We start from the raw sequence: 23828 nt of genomic DNA on the forward strand, positions 1-23828 counted from the left end.
CATATTCAATATCTCCATCTGAATAATCTGGAAAAAAAATCCTCTAATGGTTTTCTTTAGTATATTCAAGTACAAATATGCTGGGTTTTTTTTTTTTTTTACTAGAATCCACAGGATTTTACTGTAATGCTTTGCACACTGTAAAAGAGCACACACATAGACCAGCAAAACTGATGCAGTTGCATTTTCAGTGTAACATGTTCTCTTCTTAACTAAACTCAACCAACTTGAAGTTACATAGGCAAGGTAAGGCAAAGATAAATTGTTACTATTGTAGGGGGATGTTAACTTCACTGTGGATCTAGATTTTTAATAGATATAAAGGATTCTTGCTTACAGTCATTTAACACAACTACTTCTCCTCCAGTATGAAGTTCTGTGTCCCCTTCCTTGACTGTTTTCTTTTCTAGCTATAGAAAGAGGAAGCAAAGGCTCCTATTGCTGACCACAGTTTTTATTACTGTTCTAGGGCAGAAGCCTGAATGGTGGTACTTTATTGCTTTCACCTGAGTAGGAGACAAGAATATTTATACAAACTTCCAAGAACTCCTTCATGAGGAGAACTGCCTGGATAATAGTGCTCCTGAAAGACACAATCCATGAAAATTCCCAACAAACTGATTCAGGCACAACAGTTTACCTAAAAAGAAATATGTGATCGAAAGGAATTTTAAACAGAAACACATTGAAGGTAGCACAGCACTGGAGAGAATCAAAAGCAACACAGTACATCTACAGTCAATTTCCCAATGGAAGGAGATAATTAAAAGATGACTTTTCAACACCTTGAACAGTCAGAATATATAGGGAAATGTAACTTCCTTAAAACACAAACAGAATAGTAGATAGAAGAAGCAAAAGAAAAAAGTCTGTGTATCATATAAGCTAAAATGCTGGCTAAACTTTGAGCAACTTACTCTGAGTTAATAATAAGGCTGTGTTTACAAATATGAAATCCTCTGTATTTTTTGGAAGACACTGACTAAAGTCTGAAATTCACAAGAAAATTTGGTAAGATTAAAGACCTTCCTATTAAAAAAGACAGTTTGTCCAACTTACTACTCCAGATCTCTAGTCAAAGAGAAGCACGTGGGCAAATCAAGAGAGTTTCCTCAAAGAATACTGCCTACTCCCAAAAGGCCATTTTTTCCCACTGTGGCAAGACTTCAGAGTTAGCTTTGTTGAACTAGAGAACCATCAGCAAAGTACATGACTAACACTGACAACCAGCAGCACCACACCTGGAAGAAAGTAACCCAATCCTGGCACGAGTACATTGCAATTGCAATCCACAAAGCAAAGGCAGGCTGCCACCCACAAACCCATGACACACAACACTTGCAGTTGTAGCCACAAAGTTGCAGAGAAATGCAGAGAAATGCAATTGACCAAACTACAATTGACCAAAATACAGCCAGAGCATCCTCAGTCAAAAGAAAGGAGTTGAAAACATCCTTTGTGGGCTCTGCTCTGCATTCAAACAGGATGGAAAAAAAGACAAATAGCTAAATTCAACTTTCAAACAGTCTCCCCAAAGATTACAGAAATGCAGTAAGATCTTACACAGAGGAAAACCATGAAGAATTAGTTAGTTTATAAGACAATACTTAAAATTTATTGCAGACAGCACTGACTTAATATTGGTGATGTAAATTCAATGTCAGATAAGCCAGCTGAGTGTCCAAGAGAAGGCTGTTATCCCTTTACTTCCAAGGGAGATTTTTGGATCTGGTTCAACTCCTTTGATGTGCAAATTGGGTTTATACATTGAGTTAAACAAGCCATCCTCCCATATGAGAACCCTATCGCACCATATTTAGGCATGGCTGGTAGAGGATGGCCAAGGACAAGCTGGGATCCAATGGGCTGCACGCACTGGGATTATAGCTAAGCAGTTTTATTGCAGGAGAAGGCAGCTAAAACATAATGCAAAGCATTACGTATCATGCCACAGCAAATTCTGAATGAAGAAAGTCTTTTAATTAAAAAAAAACTCCTAGTGGAAACACATAGTCCTTTAACATTATCATGAAGCATATAGTTGACAAAATAAGGAAAATCCCTCAGTTGATGCTGTAACGAGACACAGCCTGAATAGCAAACAGCATCTAAAAGGTAGATAAAAGCCTTCTTCTTTGATTGCAGTTCTCTAATTCCATTTGCTGGGTATCATTTTTGATATTTCATTCTTTAGTAAGCAGCTGGAGGACAGCAATGGATTCAAAGCTAACAACACTCTAAGAAGTTCAGTGCTTCAGTTGAAATTTCCAGAGTACCCAGCAAATGAAGTGGAGACAAGCAATGAAAAACATGAATGCTCCACTCATTTCCAATAGATACTTGCAATAGTTACAGCAAAGAGAGCACAGATTTTGTATTAGGACAAAAGTAACACTCATCGATATAATTTTTGCTTGTTTACACTGTATTATGACTGTTTCATGCCAGAACATGCTATAGAATGCCTAAATAAAAAGAACAATAAGCAAGTATATGTAATTAGTTCTCTAGGATGAAATTATCTCTCACTATACAGAAGTCGAATTGTTCCAGAAGAGGAAATAGTTTTGACAGAAAAGTTATAAGAATATGTCAACTTTTTTTAAAATAAAACAGTTCAATTTTTTTATAAAAGCCCTTTAATGATACTAGAAAGCAAAAAGGCAAGGAAAAGATATAACCTTAACGGTGTAATCCAAAGACAGCCTTCCTGTTACAAGTGCAGAACATTTTCTTAAACTTACCTCTCCTCCGTTAACATACTCCATCACAAAACACAAACGATCCTTTGTCTGGAAGGAATATTTCAAGGACTTGAAAAGAAAACAGCAAAATCAAACCAATTATCATCTTATATTAACCCAATGTCTTGCACTTCAACTGTAACAAAATTTTATCTTTCTAAGTAGAAAATTCTGATTTGGCAAGAACCTTATGAGTAATTAAAAGTGTAACTTTATCTGGAGCTTGAGATGAATTAACACAGAAACTTTCAAGTGTTTCTTCATCTCTGCTACATGTCCAACGATATGAAAACATCATGCTTATTACAAGAAAGTATTAAATGGGTACTAAAACACACAATTTCATACAGTACCAGCTATTACACTGACTGTACTTCATGATGTCCATTTCCACAGTGCCCATGAAGAGAGAGATTATCATATTCTTTTTCATTTCTTCCAAATGAAATTTTAAAAGTCATCTTAACATCCAGCATGCTTTCATTTCCAAAGCAAGGACTTTCCAGTTTCATTTTATGTAATGTTAAGGATGCTAAGTGCCAAATTAATATAATAATTTCCATATAATTTTAAAGTTGCAACAGATGTTATGATCTTAATTAAAAATTTTGATTTATCAATGTTGACTTATCAATGATACCACAGAAAATCTACAGATGAAGACTTGGCCTAAAAGAAAGGAAATGCAGTAGAACTATATGTGACTAAACTGCATATCTCAATACAAAACTTGCTGAGAATAACAGAAAGATAAGAAGATACCACTTGTATCATGTGCAGTACCATTGTTGTATTTTTTGATGGGAGGTACCCCTGCTCTTGCTTACCATTACACTCTACTTCAAGAAACATTACAGGACCTCTTTTATCTTTACTGAATTTCCAAGGATATTTTGGCTTGCCAATGTAAATGCAATCCTCTGTTTTCCAAAAAAGTTAAGTTTTTCTAAATAGGAAAGCTTCCATGCTACACTTTGAAATTTTAATTAAAAAAAAAAAGAAAATCCCTGGCTCAAAAAGCATGCTCATTATATTTTGAAATATAGGGAAATATATTTTAATATATTCTCGAACAAGAGGTATCAGAATTGCTTCTACAGAAAAAGTTACCTGTAAAGTTAAATCAATTAATTGTAATTTTTCATGAGTCTCAAAATTTTCATCTTTTCTGTCTTTCCCTTCTATTAAATATTAACCATAAGAAGAAAAGGTAGTGGGGTTTGAGTTGTGTGGCTCTGTAAGCTACTTATTTTGAACAAATAAAAAAGTTATTTTTATTGTTTTACTGAATTTTTAATTAAATTTTCTTAGTAAAAATACTTACACTTCTGTGAAATTAATAATGTTTATTTTAGAAGTGCTCATATACAAAAACTGCAAAAAATTGAACAATGGTTACACATTTCTACACTTAAATTTTATTTCAGTAAGCTTTACAGTAAAGCTTTACAAATTCAGAAATTTTATTTCTGAATTCTTAATTACATAGCCTGATAAAGGATATCATAAGCACCAGATAGCTACTGATTGTTTACAAATCACCATGAAAAAGAATTCAAAATTTGTAAAATACATTCATAATGGATGTTAAATATTACCTACTAATGCACTTCAAACTCAATACTTACTGTTAAAAAAGGGTGTCTGGTGTTTTTCAATACTCTGCTTTCTGTAAGAGTGTGAGCCACTTCATCCTGTGAAATAAAGAGGACAAGAAGTAGGTCTGAATTAAGATATAAAATTGTTATTTAATTCATTATAAGGAAAAGGTCAACGCTTTGCAAAAAAAAAAAAAAAAAGAAAGAAAGAGAAAGCTACAGTACAGTTTTGAAAAATGAATGAACCTTCACATTTTTTGAGGAAACACTTGACAAAAATCTGATTTAACATATTTTATTTGGTTTTCTTATTTTCTTGTTTTAAAATGAAATCTTTACACTCAATTCAGAGAAGAAAGAAATTATAATATTGGATTTGATAGCTTAAAAACACAGTCATCATCACAACTTCACAGCTCTGCTATGAATCACCTGAACAATGTATCTACAGAGAGACTAAACCAATGTGCGAGACATGTACACACGGAGTAACTGACAGGCAAATATAAAAGCCAGTCTCATCCAGCCAAGTGTTAAGTCAAGTCATGTTTTCTGGTTTTAAACTTCCACTTGGTTTGGTGTTGGTTTTGTTTTTATCCACCCAAGCTGTCCTCAGGAGCCTAGCAGCAAGCAGTGCTCCTCTGACCAGGATGAGCATCCCTAAGGACATTGGCTCACCCTTGCGAATGGGAGATGTCCACATAACCCTCAACTCATTTCCAGCCACAATTTGGAAAAGAGGCACTTTGGGGAGAGACAGTGACACTCTCCTGTCTGTGAGCCTGAACAGGAAAGATCAAAATGAGCTCCATACCAAAGTGAGAGAAGGAAACTGAGCAGTTGCTGTGGATGTTTGCTTCCTGGCAAGCTCATTCATTTTTGTTCCCCGCTCCCTCCATGGGCCAGCCCTGGGGTGGGCACCATGCAGGGGCAAAGAAGGAGCCTGGGGGTGCCATCAAGGCTCCAAGGGCACAGTGGCATGGCTGTCACAGCACCAGCTGTGCAGAGAGCAGAGCTGGGCAGGGTGAGGGGACCAGCACAGCGGGCAGAGGCCGCCCTGAGCTACAACACCAGCAGCTCCTGAGGGCTAGGGAGAAAAAGCACAGACTGATCCCCCTAAGGGAATACACAGAATTTTATACAATTCTGCAAGTAACACATGTTGTGGATCCCCCTCCCCAGGCTGCCAGGGGCCAAGCCTGAAAGGCCCAGGAGCCACTGGGAGGGTGCAGCCATTTTCTGTAGCGCTAAGCAACCGCTGAGATTTATGTTACACTGAGCTAAAGACAACCCTGGTGTGACTCAAACTTCTACTGTAAACCTACAGAAGTAAATATATTTAGTCAGAGTACATGTTATTATTGCCACAAATAATACCAATATAACATTATTGTACTACACACATGCTTATCAGACTATGCTCTGAAGATAAGGTATTATTAAACTGGAAAGTAAACACAGATGTCAGGAGTTTTAAATTAGACTTTAAAAATTGTCAAAATAGGAAGTTGAACAACAACAACAGAGTCAGTGGTAATAAATTATGATGCCATTTAGCTGAATAGCAGTGCAATATTGAGTACACTACAACAATATACAGGGGGATACACTAAAACTAAAAACCACACTTCAAGGAGAAAAACAAGCACAAAAGGTTTATTTATTTATTTATTTATTTATTTTTAAACCTCTGTGGTTCACCAGATATATGGCATAAAAAGCTGGCAATGGCCAGTTTTTCTGGAATTGCTTCAGGAGTTTGTAATATTGGTAGTAATTTCCTTGTAAGCGTAGTATTAATCTGTCAGATAAACAGGATAAACAGATATAGTCTGAACTGGGCAGATGCTATACAGCTGTCAATGCACCACTTTTCTGCTTCATACTATGCTTAGGGCTTTTATAGGGCTACTTTTTGCACAGGCAGGTAGCAATAGGACAAGAGGGAATAGTCTAAAACTAAAAGGAGAGAGATTTAGATTAAATGCTAAGGAGAAATTCTTTACTGAGAGAGTGGTCAGACACTGGAAACAGGTTGCCCAGAGCAACTGTGGATGTCCCATCCCTGGAGGTGTTCACGGCCAGGTTGGATGGGGCTTTCAGGAACCTGGAATAGTGGAATGTGTCCCTGCCCACAGCAGGGGGATTGGAACAAGATGATCTTTTAGGTGCCTTCCAACCAAAGCCCTTCTGTGATTCTAGAGTGTATATTATATCACTTACATGCTGAATTGGGACTGCAGATTTATTTTACCTAGTGACCCTGTCCTTAGCACTGATCTCCAGAGCTAAATGCTATTGATAAATCCCCATAGTATGTTCACAGCCTGACTGGGCTAAATTAAAATTCAATCTCTTATTTCTTCAAAATTTCTCTACCTTTATACATACTTCTATGAACAAGATTTTTTTGCTCACCTTAGACAAAGTTTCCCAATAATCAGCTTTAATCAATTCTAAAAAGTCAGTGATATTGTTGCAGGCAACAAAGTAATTAGAAAACCAATTTAAAAATCTGTTTGGTATTGGTACAAAGAAACAAGTTGAAATGCTCTGAAGGCTGGAAGGATACAAGCCAGCAGCTGCAGAAAAGGAGCTCAGAAGATCTCCTGAGGATCCCCAGATGCCAGGGGTGAGCAGAACACTGGTCAAGGATGTCAGGCTGGAGACAGAGGCTCAACATGCAGCAACCAGACAGGTTCTGAGACCCACAGGGCAAACCACAGAGATTGCTGCCAGGTCTTACAAGGAGGGCCACTGAGGGCTCCTTCCCATGCAGAATCAGGGGAGGGCAGCAGCAATGCCCTCTGTTCTTCCTGTATCTCCTGACTATGAAGAAGAAAAGGACACTCTTTGCTGCTGTTAGCCCAAACCATGCAGATGCTGACCAGGCTGCCACTGCACACAAGACAGCTGCTGAGGGCACACAGAACTCATAGGTCAGCCTCTTCACTGCTGAAGACATAAATTTACATCTCTCCCTCTGTAACAGGGCTAGTTATAATGACACTCAAGGAAATATAATTGTCTTTGAGATCTCCACTCCTCTGCCAAATTTAATTGCAACTGATCTACACATTCTAAAGCTATTAGAAAGAGCGTGACAGACAATGACCATAGACTGCAAAACACCTGTAAGCCTTGTTTTCATAGGTCAATAGAAAAACCATACAATTCTGAAGGATATTTTAATATTTAATGTATATAAAATAGTGTTTACCCATTCACATTCAGTTTTTATACATACTGATATTGTTAACTTCAAGCATTCAAAAATATCAGTCAGACCCACATTCCTTGAAACATCCTCATTAAATAATTGGGATTATTTTTAATTGTGTCTCATGTTGATATCTGTATGTAGGTTTCTTGCTTTCAACTTCTGTGGAAGTGGGATTCAAAACTTCAGAATTGCTAGAAATAAAGCTCAGAGTAGATGATCTAAATTTTAGCTTGAGTGACATTATGACCATGCACAAGAGCCAGTGACACTAATCAAGTTTAAGTGATTGGACAATGCCAGTTTAAACCACAACTTCAGCCATCAGCTTCAGACTTTTCCTATTTCTCAAAAATTGAAAAAATGGAATTGTTAGTCCCATGCATAGCAATCTTATACAACACAGCAGAAACAGAGCACAGGCCCATTCAATTAATGTGTTTATCTGAATAAACCTGCAACAGACTTAGAAAAAAAAGTGAAGTATCCAATATGCCCCACAATGCACTTTTTGTTGTATAAACTCAGATTGCACTATCTTGCTGCCCAGTAAAGTCTCTCAGTGTTTTAGCACATTCTAGATTATAAAACAGGGAAAAGGCATGCAAAATGGTTATACGTATTTTTTTTTTGCATTCTTGTTTTCTGAAGATACACACATACTTCAATCAAGCTAAGTTTAGCCTCAAAAATCAATACACCTTAGGTATGAAATAGTGATTATTCCATTCTTTAAAATGACCCAATAATAAAAATAGAAACTTTCTTACCTTTGCAATGATTACTTCTTTTTTCAAAATCTTCATAGCATAATATTTGCCACTAGCCTTCTCTCGGACCAGGATAACTTTGCCAAACGTGCCTTTGCCCAGTAGTTTTAAGTAATCAAAATCATTCATTGTCTATAAGAAACAAAGAACAAGGATTAGCAAGACTCAGGTTATCCAGTTCCAATATATAACCAAACCCTGTTACCAATAAAATAAAAGCAGTTGACAAAAATAGGCCCAATTCTGTGATAAAGTTTGTAATCACAGAATTGTTTAGGTTGAGAAAGACCCTTAAGATCATCCAGTGCTGCTGTTAAGCAAACACTACCAAGTCTGCCACTAAACCAGGTCCCTAAAGGCCACATCTACATGTCTTCTAAATAGCTACAGGGATAGTGACTCTGCCACTTCCCTGGGCAGCCTGTTTCAATGCTTGACAACTCTTTCAATGAATAAATTTTTCCTAATATCCACTCTAAAACCTCTCCTGAAGCAACTTGAGGCCACTCTCTTTCATTCTCCTTACTTGGGAAAAGAGATCAATCCGCCTCCTCTTGCTATACCCTCCCTTCAGGCAGTTGTGGAGAACAGTAAGGTCCCCTCTGAGACTCTTTCTCAAGGCTAAGCATCCCCAGCTCCCTCAGCTGCTCCTCATAAGACTTTGCCCTGGACACTTTACCAGCTCTGTTGCCCCTCTCTGGACACACTACAGCATTGATCAGATCACTGAACCTTTCCCCCTGGATTATGGGGGTTTCATTTTGCTTCCCCTCCCCGTCTTCCAGTTTGGGGAGGGGCTGAGTGCCCAGAGAACACTGCTCTTGCTGCTTTTCACCCAGGCAAAGAAGGCAGCTAGCTGCTGTCATTAAATCAGCAGGATAAATCACTCAGTAGTATTAATATAATGCTCAAAAGCCAAGTACTGCACACACTTTTCTTTTTATAAAGCACACACAGGACAATGTCCTAGCCTAAAGCAGCGTTTCAAGAATGCACCACATTTAAGAAAGTTCATGAACTCCTGCATTACCAGGGACACACAAACATGGTGTATCAGTAGGTTTTGCATAACACCAACCACTGCACTGGTGGCATTTTTAAAACATAGACAATCCTAACTGAAATGTTGTACCTGTAAGACTTTACAGCAGCCTTTCCATTAGAATTAGACTTTTTAAAATTTCAGTACAGATTACAATTACATGGTATTTACATTAATCAATCTGGCTCTGAAAAGGAGGAGGTGGCAAGTTTTCATATTTCCTGTGACTCTGTTACTGCCTTAGTTTTGCAGGTTAAACACAGTACATCCAAGACATTTTTCTGTCCATCAACAGACAAATTGAGTCTCGTAGGTTTATCAGCTCAACTGGCATGCCACACATGGTAAGAGTATGACCAGATGATCTCAGATCCCAAAGCAGTATAGCCACATTCTGGAGCCCAAAGTTTTAGTCAATAATCCTCTTACTTTTACAAGTTCATTTCACACCCAGTTCAGAAGCATCAGCTCCATGGTCTATGCAGATGCAAAGATGAGGATGTAGAGAAAAAACAGAACAATACTGAGAACACAGTAACTGCACAGGGCTGCCTTGAATTGACAGCAGAATTTACTTGGCCAATCACTAGGTGCATCTACAGCACATGTTTCATTGTGCTGTGTTAGTGGCTTGGTTGCAGCACCACAAAACCATTTTGTTTTGAGTTTTGCAACTGGAGAAAAGCAGCTACAAATTCTGAAAGGAAATACCCTCACCTATTCTTGTTATAGCACTGGCCTGCAGCATCAATGACCTTTCTTCCTTTGTGAAAAGCACACCTCAAAACATTTTTAAAGAGTAATTATACTCTGAGTCTCAGTATTGCTAAGTTAAATGTACTTAATCCTGCTTTGTGAGTGAAAAAGATCATCCCTTATCTTTCATCTTCTCAGTGCCTCTTTCTATCTCTAGTCGTGGCCTCAGGCAGTTGTGTTGAATACTGCTCTTCTGGATAAACTTCTACTTGTAGTTTCCACAAGAGAATTAGTACTTTCCTTATCTCTACCAGAAATACCTCTTAACACTGCCTACATATTTCACACACATTCCAGGTGTAGAGGCATTGGGCATATCCCTGGTGTGTGACAGCAAATAGCGGCAGCAAAATATATTCACTTGGGTGAGAGAAAAAAGGGCAAAATCACCTTCTGAAATTATTTATTCCTTTAAGCTCAAGTGCATGATACTGTGGATCTGAATTTGCTGTTGACAAACTCTGAAAGCAATTTATGCAGTTGTTCACTCAGAGTCAGTTTGCAATGTGCTCACATACGAGGCTGAAGTTCCATCAACCACATCAATGTGCAATTCCTCAGCTTTTAAGTGTTCAACCTGCAACTTCAAAGCTGCAAAAGGTCTTCAACACTGCATTTAACACCTGGATACCTGGGTGTTTCAAAGCTTCATTAAGAAGGTGCTTCCCATATATCAATTCTAGCTGTATCAATAGGAATTAAATCTTTTTCCCATCTAACTGTTGATTGGTAGCTTCTAAGCCAACTAACCTTGATGCTCATACAAACAGTTTGCAGTGACAGATCTTGCTTTGCTGCCCAAACCACCTCACATCAAGAGGAACAAAACTGCATTTATCCCAGCAAGAAATATGGGTAACAGAGATTTCAAAGGCTCAGTAAAATTTTTACCTAAAGCAAATTTTTTTTACAGAACTGAATGTAAAGTTAAAGTTTATTACTACAGACAAATCCTTGAAGAGTCAATTTTTCCAAAACCTACTCTAATGTGTGATAACCCGCAGTGCATGATGTAGTATGTGAAGCTGTGATCACAACACTGTGTGGCTCCTTGTTTTCAATCAACTAAAGGTAAGATTTCTCAATGATCACTTTCAGGTCAGTACTTTGGGAAGTCAGGTTACCTACTCCATGGTTCTGTGACAACCATCAAGCAGAAAACAACTGCCTTTGAGCAAAAGCAGTGAATATTGACAAAAACCCATGAAAAATTAAAAATGCATTCAAAACACAATTCAAGCAGAAGAAGAGTAATTCAGGGCAGAATCCTTCAGTCATAGGCTACTGTGCTGCCTGAAAAACAATGGCTGACAGCTTTATTGATAAAAAATATTGAGCTGTGACTGAGAAACTGTGAGTTAAGTGACTGTAACAACCTATCCCTTTAACAGTCACAAATTTATGAGATCACATGCAGGCTTGGAGGAGTAACTTCTCCAGCACTTCTGATTTTCTCTAAGACATTGGAATTAGAGAGTGACCATCAGAGTCTGAATAAAACCAGGTCAGAAAAACTGTCCTTTGCCCATACACAGAAGGAGGATCTTGGCTCAACTGATCACAGAAATGGATTTGACACTAAGGGCAGCAAGTCAGTCAAACTGAAAGACTGATTTGCCCAAAATTTGCTTACATAATGTTCAGCAAAGCAGTCATGAATCTAGATGCAAGCTCAGTGAAAACAAGTTAAAAATATATGTATATTTATAAGAGAAAGGTAATAGGTTTGCAAGATTTTAAGCCATGGCTTAACAGCACATTATGGCGGTAGTGTTAGTTCTAAGAATAAAGTCTCCTGATGCTCTCATTCCTTAGAAGCTTAGCAGAAGGCTTAGAGATGATACGCAGTGCAGGGTAACTCAAAAAGTCTGCCAAAGAACACAAGACCTTGGGAGATAAAAACACAGATGCCATAGCAAGGGGTGTACTGAAAACTGGTGGGAAAAATGGAAATACTTCCTAAACCTGAAGGAAGATGGTAACTTTGGAGGCTCCTGTAAGATTGGATTCTTTCTCCTTCATGATTTTCCCTAGTTTTTCATTCCTACTGTACTCCAAGTTTTGAATCTTTTCTTCATTACATTACTTTTAGGCTTCCTCTGAAAAATCTGTTCTTTATTCATCCTGCATCCTGCAAATCAAATTTGTAAACAAAGAAAAAGCAATGAAGCCACAGGAGACTGATCTAACCAAAAAAAACATGATGTTCAGCTTTCTATAAAACCTTTTTACTCCCCTAAGGAAATATCTGTTGACCATCTAAACACACCATCCCCTATGGATGATCTGCTCAAAAAATACACCCTAATGTAGGTGTTGAAAATTCCTTCCAAAGAAACTAACTGTTTTTTTTTATTCCTGATGTGCACAATTATTAGGAGTTTACATCTGATTTCATCAGGGGGAAAAACTCTAAGAAGTAATAGTACAGCAAAAAGTAAAGGTAGTTTGCTAAGAGTTTTGAGTATTGCAAATGTTAGTGATGTGTAAAACTTGAATTGCACATTGAGACCATTTTAAAAAATTGGGGAAGAGGTGCTTCTGGTTCTTCCAGCTAATCTAAGCAGGGATGTAGCTGTCATGTTTATTCAAATCAAGTTTCACATCCTAAAGGCTGTTTTCTTTTCGCTACCTTTTCAGAGAAGAACAGGCCCAACTCCTCTCTGTCTTGTCTCTTAATCTGATTATGCTCTTCTACTCATATGTATACCATCTGGTGCATGCACAAGGAAAATTCACTGGGCTTAGATGTAAAATCAGGTGACAAAACAAGCTTTTGTCAAAAAAGGACACATTGTGTAAAAATCCCTGAAAGGAAAGAAATCCAGTACAAAAAAAAATCAATAAAAATGCATTAATTCATTATAACTGAAATGGTTCTGATTACATTAACAACTATGAAAGCTTAAACAACAGCTTTTCAGAGACATTTCTACAAAACAGAAACAGTTTTTAAAAGACCTATTTTTCACAATCCAATCAAGTTGGAAGCATTGGCAATTCCCTGTCATAATGGTCACTTCACATTTTTTATTCCAAAAACTTCTGAGCATCTTTCACTAACATCTTCCAACAGATAGAAATCTGCTGTGGGATTCTGAGTTTTGGCTCTATTATTTCTATTTTCTTTTCTTTTTTTTACTTTATTACCTTTTTATTTATCTTTTTTTCCTTGTTCTGTTATTTTGCTCTGTTATTAGATGCTGAATATCAACATTCTTCATTTCACCTTTGTTTTGTAGAGTTTGCTTTTTGCTGCCAAAGCCATTAAATATTTGCTTTTGGTTGCCAAAGCCATTAAATTTTCCATAGCCCTGCCCATACACTGTCCTAGCATATTATTTCAGCACTTCTTAAAGCACAAGTGGCAAGACAGAAACAAAACTGATCCTCCTACCCCTGTTTCCACAACCCCTTTTGCTGAATGGGAAAACACACTGCACTGTGAATAAGGAGAGCACATTCCAGATAAACTACTTGTATCAGCATTAATTTTGACACCTGGAAAACGAGTGCTGTTACACAGTGGTTTTGTACTCCACTAAGAGGATACACAGGCTTGGAACAGTGCTCAGATCTTTAACAGAGCAGCCCCAAATCCCTTCCACATAATCACACTACCTCTCACAAGGCTGACACATCTTAAACACTGCCTCTGTCTCGCTGCCACTTATATTTTACCCTGGAGCACAGCCATTAAATATCCATGCCATCAGGCTAAAGGTTTAAACTCAGCCTAACAATATATATTCAGAGCATTGTTACAGCTCTATATAATTGATTTTAACTTTTTCTATAGCAGACAAAGGTTAGAAATTTGCATACAATGAAATTGCATAAAAAGAACTCTGTTTGACAGCAAACTCAAGTTCTTAAAAATTAGGACATGATAGAACTAAAGTTACTTATGGCATCTTTTTTATATTCTGAAGGGTATAGCTCTCAGCCCTGACTTTTCTATGGTTCTTGCTTCATGCATCACAACAAACAAAACACACTCTATTAGTAAATAGAGAAATATTCACCATTTCTTGTAGTGTTCATCACTCAAAGGCATTCAGTTATATTAGCTATAAGACTGCTTTGCTCTGTCAGCAGATTTATACTTAGTTTTCTACAGGTTTCACTTCTAGCTAGAAAAAGTAAATCCAGTCCTATGTAAACTGGTTATTATTTTTTCATGCAATTTCAGTCAATTTCTTGAGTCATGTCAACTCTGTATAGTAAATGAGAGACATGAGTTTGAGTAGTCCATACAGGACAAAATGGAGACACATGAGCAAACTTTGAGTGGCATCAGTTCTTTAAAACATGCTCTTGGCTGTGTGCTTAACCTGTTGACTCTGGAGATGCAACCACAAGTATGTTATAGGCAGCAATGTACATGTTCCTCCTTACACCAAAAGCTGTAAAGGATCACAGAAAAATGAAATGCTGTTTTCTCTTACTTCATTGAAAACTAAAGCAAAGTTATTTCCCAAGTTAGCAAAACCCAAGGTCATTAAAAGCCAGATCCTGCTAGCCTTTCTCATGCAAATCACCTAATTTGTACTGGGTATTATTTGCATGAGAAAAGAGGCAAAAGTACTTGTCTAAAGAAAATATTTTATTACCATACTTCTAAAATAGCAAACAAACAAAAGCATAAAAAAATAGCCAAACAATAAGAGGAATGTTAGCATGTGCCTGAATGGCTGAACTTTGTTTTTCAGAAGTGCCATATCACCTTAACCAATAAACAAAACTAGAGCAGTTCAGCTTTATTGAAATAAATAAGTACTTTGATCTTACATTACACTGAAATTTATGATGAAATACTATTCCCTGCATATTGCTTTACCCAACTAGACCATTCTCAAAAGTTATTTTTTAAGGTCATTACCTTTCTTTTATGATGGGTTGTTGAAGCATCCATCTCTTCTTCTCCTATATTGTCTATCTGAGAAGTTGGACTACAGTTCATCCTCTCCTCTTCTTGCCTCTGAAGTCTGTCTGCTACAGCCTGGATTGCTTCTGTCCATTCTTCCCTATCATGAACAAGCCAACACTTCTATTAGAAACTCATAGAATATATTGCATAGTTCATAAAGTTTTTCACGTTACATTGCTTCAATGTTCAATTCTTAGGTTACACAGCAGAAGACTCATATTAATCAGTCACCTGAATTTCCTTCCAATCCTGTGTTTTCTTAAATGGGGTGAAGTTGACCAGAAAGGATCACTATATGGGTAACTTCAAGAACTAGCAGCTTCTGATTCTGTATTAGTGGAAGCTTGAAAACACTTGTTCCAGGTATAATACACCTGTGAGCACAGGATATCATCTCTTATGCAATAGTATCTATCATCTCATAATAGTAACTTGCTATTTTAGGAGGGTTTTTCGTATTCCCCCTCCCTTCAAGACATTTTCAGAGGAAAAGAAGATATGATTTATTAAACCATATCATATGTTCAAGTCTTTGTCTCTCTCCTCTTAAAACTCAACTTACAGGCTTTTTTGCAAATTTCCCTCAAAAAAGGCACTCAAGATACTACATTCCTACAAGTATCCTGAAAACCTGTGGCTGCACCAAGGGGCAGGCCCAGGGGATGGTTTCTGTGGAGGGACAAGCAGGGCCAGCAGAGCAGCACAGACACACCAGGCAGCCCTTGAGCAGGTCACAGCCCCACACCAAGCACACTACCTGCTGCCTCTTGCTCAGCCAGAAAGGAATATGGGATTTTTTTGTGGTATTTACTCCTGAATGCAGCGTGAGCTACTACACTGCACAAAAAAAAAGACAGGGTGGAGACATGGTACCAAGGTAGAATAAAAAAAAACCTCTAAGTGAAACAACAGAAAAAGCAAAGTTGTTGGTTATTTACTGATACAAAAAATGATAGCCAGATGATAGTACTGGTCTCAAAAGGACAGATGTCCACAGCAGGAAGATGCCATGTATCTAAAAGTAGACAGAGTATGGAAAATTTGAGGGCATTATCCCATAGCTCCTACAGGCATTAAAAACTTTTTGGTGCATTAAAAAAGTTAATTCTTAAGCATTTGTGAATGTTTACTGAAACAAGAAAAACTAATAAGCTAACATAAAATAAATTATAATAAGCATGCTGCTTTCTGTGCCAAAAGAAAGGAGCACATTAGGAGGAGTAAGACAGCAAGGCTGGAAATATTTCAATCTAGGCTTTGGAAGTTCAAAATTTAACACTTCAGAGACATATCATGACATAGTTTTGGCTTATTTGAACACACTCATCCCACCTACTCACAGGCAACTCTTCTTACTCTAGTTATGAGCTCAGATAATATTTTACAGAAGCTGACTTAAAAATCTTTAACTAACTGCTCAGAATGTCACAGTTCCAAGTGCTGATTGCTGTGCAGGCCCAGCAGAGACTCTGCTGCAGCTTCTGCACAAGGATTGTGAAAAGGAAAACAAGAATAAAACCCTCACCGTTCCTCTGGAGTGTCTACATGGAACGTCCTCTCTATGACAGTGGTCCACTGAAGACATCTGATAATGAATGTGTTCGGCTTTGGTCGTTCTGTTTTCATTAGCTGACATTCTAGACAAATACATGACATTGCCTCTTTTATACATTGCCAGTTAATGGGTGAAAAGCAAATAAAATCACTTAGATGAAATTCATTCAGCTTATGCATTCCTATTCAGGATCTATCCAGCACACGAGGAAATACAGAACAGCAATACAACCACAGGTTTGAACAAAAGGTAGTAGGTAACAATGAAGCAGGTGAACAAAGCAGTCAGAGGAATCGATGGAACTTGTATCATTGTCCATGTAAAAGTGCCATCTCCATTTGTTAACTTGGTCTGTGTTATGAGGCTAAGAAGAATATTAGATCCTGCATTGCTATAGCATGCCAAGGAAACAGCAGTAGCCACTGGCATATTTTTCCATCTGCACCCAGCAGGAGGAATATGACATTTTCCCTTCAATGGTAACCATGTTACAATTACTGATAGTACTGTCACTTCAGGGTAAGGTTTATTGTAAAATAGCCTAAGAAAATTCAGATGTTTAAATTAGTCTGATTATTAAATATAGAACAACCCCACACACACCACTAGTGGGGCTGCCCCAGGAAATCATCTAATTCTCTTTGTGCCCTAGGGCAGAATCAGATCTACCTATGCTATTTCTCATAAGTATTTCTCTACACTCTTTCAAAAATCCCCAAAAAGTACTAATTTCAACACCCCTGTAAGCAAACTATTCTATCCAACTATAAAGAAATTAACTATTTTTATTGGTGTAAGACTTTTCCTAAGATTAAATGCAACTGTTCCTATAATTTCAGCATACTGTTTCTTGTCCTTTTGATTAAATTACTTCATCTTTCCAGCAGCTGTCCCTTTTAGACCTTTGAACACTGCTTTATTTCTTCTCTTCAGTCTTCAAGTCAGTTCAAGCCACGCATCCCTCACCAGTTGTGCTTTCAGATCCGAGATCTTCCTTGTTCCACAACTCCAGACACATTTCAGACCACCTATTACTCCTTTGTGGCAAGACCACAACGCTGGCAATTCAGGCAATGCTTTGGTATTGCTGTGTATCAGTTCTAAGATGCTGTACCAAACATTACAGCAGCAAAACTCTGACAAACTAAAACTCCTTATTCATGCAAATACATTTAAACATTTTTGAGAAGCTAAGGTTACTCTGTCAAAAGTGTTACTCATTTTCCTGCAGCTACCACAACGTAGACACAAACCATCACATCTCATGTCTGGAATATTATCACTTGTTCAAAGCTGATCCAGATCAAATGTGTGCGTGTGATCTAAAATGATTCATCAGGTTCACAAATCAATCAATAATGATATGATAAATGAATTCCTGTTCACCTACAATCTGCTGTAACTTCTTTTTGATATAGTTACCACCTACCAGTTGACCCACACCTTTTACTTATGCAGCTTACTATTCTTTATTCCAGTTAATGTCAACGCTTTGCAGAAGTCATATGACATGTACCACTTAACAAGGCATGCTTTCCTTTCACGGAAATAAATTATTTTGGCCTGACATATTTTCTCTTGACAAATTCAGGATCCTGAAACCTCAACTATCATCTACTGCAATTTTTTTTTTATTTGAAAAAACAAAGAAGTGTGGAAGTGGATATGTCTATCAATAGTATTTTTTTCTGCAGCTTAGCAGAACACCTCAGAAGCTTGACAGACAGAGGTATGAGAAACAAAAGGAGTGAATATCGTCCTGTGCACATGTGCATTCTTTGATGAGCAAACTTATATATTCACCATACATCTATAAATTATTATGTAAGTCAGACTGCTCACTGTCAGTAACAGAGATGATATTCCATTTAACAAACATTTCATTAAAAATGAGAAACAGTAGTTCACCCTCATTGCTTACACATGCTCTGCTAGGTCTTGGATGGAATGAGAACCATCCTCAACACGGAGAAGAAAGATCTACAGCAGGATCTGGACACAGGAAGAGGGAGTTTAACACAAAAGTTGGAAGGGAAACAAGGCAGACAGAAGCATGATGAAGTAGAGCTGCTTAGGGTACCTAACCAGGGTTGTAGCCCAGTGCAATTATCCATGAGATCAAAGAAATCCCTGTCCTCAGGGGTACGGGTGAAGTCCAGCTACGATCACAGTGACAGTGAAGGGAAGGTTAACAGGCTTTTTTTTTTAACTCCCTCAGCTGAAGTTCCAAGGAACATGTGGGGCTACCTTCCTAGCAGAAGAGACTAGAAGCATTGTCTGCTCTAAGATTATCTCATCTTACTCCTGACAAAACCATCCTCTCATCTTTAATCCTATCACACTTCAATCATGTAGGCTGAAATTTTCTTTACTGGGTGTCTGCCTAAAGCTGCACACTGCTGGAAAATGCTGCTTTTTGGAGAAGAGACTTAAAACTTGGCAAATCAAGACCTTTGATATCCTTTTAGTATTCCTATGAAAATGTAAGGCATCTGGCCACACTACATGTGGGAGGGATAAGAGTGCAGTGGGAGGAGGGTAAAAAATTACAGTAACAATTACTAAAGCATAAAATCATTAAAAGTCTAGGCATTGAGTATAATCCAGAGACTACAGCTATCTACTGCCTCTCCACATGCTAAATTGAAAGCATTTCACTTATATTCATAATGTATTCATAAGACCCTCTTCCTCAGACAGTATGACAAAGAAAGTACGTCACTGAGGCAAAATGCAATAGAGAAAGATGGCATACAGCAAGTTATTTACAGGAGAGCTGTTATGAACAAAAGACTAGGGAATAAAGGGAGGAAAGTGGTAATAGGACAGGAAAAATACTGGAACCTATATGAGAAAGAAAAGTATGGGGATAGCTAGAATATAGCCAGACAAGAGCACCTAGTTTAGAGGAACGAAGGTGAAAAAAGCTGTCAGAGAGAAACATGAGCTGACTGTGTTAGGACATTCTGAAGGAAAAAAGGTACAGAGACAAACCTGCAGAAAAATCTGTACCAATCAAAAAGCACATCCTCTCCAATGCCTCTGATGGAACTGAAGATTTTGAATTCCACCATATATTTTCTCTTTGTCAATATACAAAATATGAATACATTTAAATTACACTATTTAAGTTTTCCAACTCATGTATAAAAAAATGGAACAAATAGAATTACATCTGCTTATGTCCAAATGCTATGTATAATATGATCTTCACCTATATATGTATAAAATATTATATATATAGTATAGTATATGTAATATATGTTATATACAGGATATAAGATATAGTTACATATTATAGTCGTAGGATATTATAAATAGTATATAATATATATTATATAATAGACATTTAGTATATATAATATACCATAAAAATAATAATATATACATTGGTATGTACTTCAAGTAAATCTGTATCTAATATACTACCTACATTAAATTTTTTAAGTCAACCCTCAAAGTGATTATGCACATTATTAACAAGAACAAAATATTTATTAACAATATAGATAATAATAAAACATTATTACAAAAAAATCTGATTTTTCAGATATTTTAGATGAATAATTAAATCAATAAAAGGTACTAAAAACCTTAAGAATTGAAAATGGTACTGAAAACAAAAAAACCTCCAGACAAATAACCCCCAGGAATGCCATTTCACTATCACTGGAGCAAATTATTGGAAAATAAAATTTAGGAAAACTTAATTAGTTTTGGTAATATTCTGTTAGAAGTGGCTAAAGATTTGATTTCCTTGTAGAACATTAAAATTGAATATATTCAATCCATCCCTTATGAAGCAAAAAAGTGCTTCATAAAGAAGTGGAGGACGAGTGTATTCCCAAAAGAGGTGTACTACCCATTCTTCTCAAGTAGGTAAAAATAACTTCAGTCTGCTGATATTTAGTAGCCCCACATGCTTCATGTGGTGCTGTACAAAAATGTATGGGCTGAACAGTATTCCTGCCCTGACTGCAACATGAATAAAAATTAATCTGTGAATATCTTTCACCTACTACTAGAGGAAAGAAATCTATTAAGATGAATAAGTGCTGTAATACACAGTTACTGCTAATTACCAAAATATTTTTCTACTAATTAGTGGAAAAAGCATAGTAGTTTAAGACTGAGTGAATAGTTTGGAAAATACAAAAGCACAGAAGAAAGAGTGAAACTGGCTACTGAGAGCTGGCTCCGAATGCTCGAGTGATAGTTGGGTCATTACCAAGAGTAGAGAACATTCTACCATAATGTCTTCAAGTTTGCTACTATACATAAACATATGTAATTAAAGGACTGAATCTCAACTCAAAACAGTTGGAAGTCTAAATTATCATTCAAAAAGATGAGTAAGCCAGTAAACAGACAGACTCAACTTTGTGTTCTTGTATGCTAGCCATCTACAACTTGGAATTACACATTTTATTCCTAAAGCTTTCTGTCTTCCTGGGATGAAACCTCAGTCATAAGAACTTTTCCTTTAATATTAGAGGGGAGGAAATACCTTGGGGGAGAACACTTGTTCAAAGCAGCAAAATACAAAAACAGTAAAACAGGGAATGACAACTCTGTTCCAACAAGCGCATAGCACTCCTTTGGCCATTTTTGGATGTATACCGAAAATGGAAAAAAAAAAAAATCAGAACAGTAAAAAGAAATGCAATGGATGTTTCTCAATTATTGAAATTATCCTTTTAAAAAACAAAACAAAGTCAGGTACGTACCAGAGGTTAACTTTTGTCTTCACATCAACAACCAACCTGACAATTCTAAAATGCTAGACTATCTTTTTCAAATAATCGCTACTGTCTAAATTAAGTAGTTATGCTAGTTAAACTCTCCTGAGCAACTCTAACTACAAACTGTATTTCAAAACGTTCTGTTTACTTTACACCATTCTGAACCACAGATGACAAAGTTTGCTTGAAGCTGTAATTACTCTGCAAAGCTGGGAAGCCAATTAGAGGGCCTGAAACCTGCCAGTTCCAAAAAAAAAAAAAAAAAGCACAGATCATCTGTTCAGATTTTATTAAAAAGTTTAAAGTTTGAATTCTATAACTTTAACTGTATAATCACCAGCATTCTTTTCCTAAATGCAGTCATTCAACATTAAAAAAAATAGAACACTAATGCCATTTTTATTAAGTTTCATATATAATACTAAACATTCAAGCAGCCATAAAAAATTGTACTAAAAAATGAACAGAAGGTTGCATATCTGAGAAATTATTTCTAATACAGACAATACAGACTGAGTTTTAGCACAGAGGATAACTTCCCGTGATTATCAAATTGTATTAAAAAATAGTATCAAGCCCCTGTTTGCATTATTTATAATGTTTGCACTTTTTAACATATAGGGAGAGTGTTGTCTTCACACAGATCTGTAGTCTCTATGTATCTATCTATTTGCATAATAATTTAACCTTGATTTCTTATTTTTCTCTTGGTCTTTCCTTTACAAAATAAAAAATTTTGTCCCAACCTTTGCCTATTTAATTGCTAATCTAATTTTTCTTTCATATCAAAATCAATGAACACACTCCTTACAAATACCTTTTTCTGTTGCTGCTACTCTGCACTCCAAATCCACACTTCTCTCGTGACCTTTTTTGTTAGACAAATAGTAGACAAATAGCAAAACTAATAGATCATTTTCATAACACAGAGGCAAATACACAGATTTTTGCTCATGCACACATGAAAATCCATGGATTTTACACATAGGAACAAACATATGTGTGTACCCATACACACACCCTTTGCTTGGTCCCCTTTTGATTCTCCCACTTGTTTACCTACTCCCTGAGGGAAATCTGCTTCTCTGAGGCTTTCCAAAAAGCTTTGTTCCCTCTTACTACATCTTATCTAGGGGGAGTATCACCCTAAACCTAAATTTGGTCACACAGAGATATATGTGAACAATTTAATATCTCTTCTTTTATCCAAACAAATAGAGGTTTACCCTAAAAATGCTATTCCCAAAACTGTTCATAATAGATTGTTTTTGTCCATTGTTCCCTTGACCACATCTCTTATGGGCATTTCCCATTTCTTACCCAGCTCTATCACATCAAATATAGGTAGCTGTTCAACATTGTCTGTCCCCACAGCCTACTCTCACCTTTGTTATCATTTTTTATTCAGTATCAAAATGCCACCCATCCCTTTACTGTGACAATTTCATCATCAGTTCTCTAAAGCATTTCTAATTTCTCTCTGTTTGTCAGACTAGTTCTCTTTAAAATCCTCCTTAAAACTCTCCTTCACCATGCATTTAAAAACATGAGGGAGGGAAGGAGGGAGGAAGAAAAGAAGGGAGATGAGAGTTAAAATCTAACCTTGACAATGGATTAGTTGTTGATGTGCTGAGACCACTGCCTGTACTACAGGCTAATACTGTCTCATAGTTTTCTCATACTCCCCCCATCTGTTTGCATCCATCTGCTGTCACTTGTTTTATATTTGGAATTTTAGTATTTTGGAGCAGGGACTGACTTTTTGTTCTGTATGGGTAAAAATCCCACTTCTGTGGGGCTTGGCTCATGGCAAGTACTTATATGTGCTTTGATAATATAACAACAAATATGACCAGAAAACCCCTTAATTATATTCCTTGAAGATGTAAAAGATCAAACTTTGTGCAGTTCACCATGCTGCAAAGTCTTTTATTTCCAATACTTCAAAAAGTACCAAGGTAGCACCTTTGTCTTTGCGCCACTACAACATTTGTCATTTGCCCCTTCAAGCAAAGAGGGAGAATGGAAATAGAAGATTTCTGTATGGGTTTTGCCTGGGCTTTACTTTGTTTTAATGGAAGGAAGTAAAATTATTTGTCCTTCTCTGTCTTTCATGCAAACACTCCAGTTTTATTTAAGCAGCTGGGTATTATCACACTGGCATAAAAACTTTCAGGTCTGGCTACAAACTTCTAAGTCAAAAGGACAGAATACCAACTATACCACCTAGAAAGTATTCATAAAGCAATTTTAAAGCCTCCCAAACATTTCTCCATCCAACAGAAATATTTCCTATACATGATAGATTTGAGTTTGAATTTCCACAGATGTATTTGCAAATGCAGTATATAACATGTACATTGATTTTTTTCTCTCAGTGTTTTCAATATTGAATGAACATTACTTATTCAATTCTACTACTATTACTTTGGAATCAAACTCACACTGTAATTATAAGTACAGTTATATCT

The 23828-nt window shown here is 36.8% G+C and overlaps 1 protein-coding gene across 1 annotated transcript in view; it reads right to left on the bottom strand.

Annotated features, from left to right (window-relative positions):
- Positions 1–23828, bottom strand: part of AKT3 (AKT serine/threonine kinase 3) — a 152878-nt gene that overhangs the window by 45561 nt on the left and 83489 nt on the right. Inside the window, exons 4-8 of the mRNA XM_036381402.2 lie at positions 16586–16697; positions 15013–15157; positions 8333–8464; positions 4373–4438; positions 2745–2813 (exon numbers count right to left, since the gene is read on the bottom strand). Coding sequence (XP_036237295.1) covers positions 2745–2813; positions 4373–4438; positions 8333–8464; positions 15013–15157; positions 16586–16697 — 524 coding nt within the window. The remainder of the gene's footprint in view (positions 1–2744; positions 2814–4372; positions 4439–8332; positions 8465–15012; positions 15158–16585; positions 16698–23828) is intronic.

The sequence above is a fragment of the Molothrus ater genome, chromosome 3, assembly GCF_012460135.2.
Source record: "Molothrus ater isolate BHLD 08-10-18 breed brown headed cowbird chromosome 3, BPBGC_Mater_1.1, whole genome shotgun sequence".
Lineage (NCBI taxonomy): Eukaryota > Metazoa > Chordata > Aves > Passeriformes > Icteridae > Molothrus > Molothrus ater.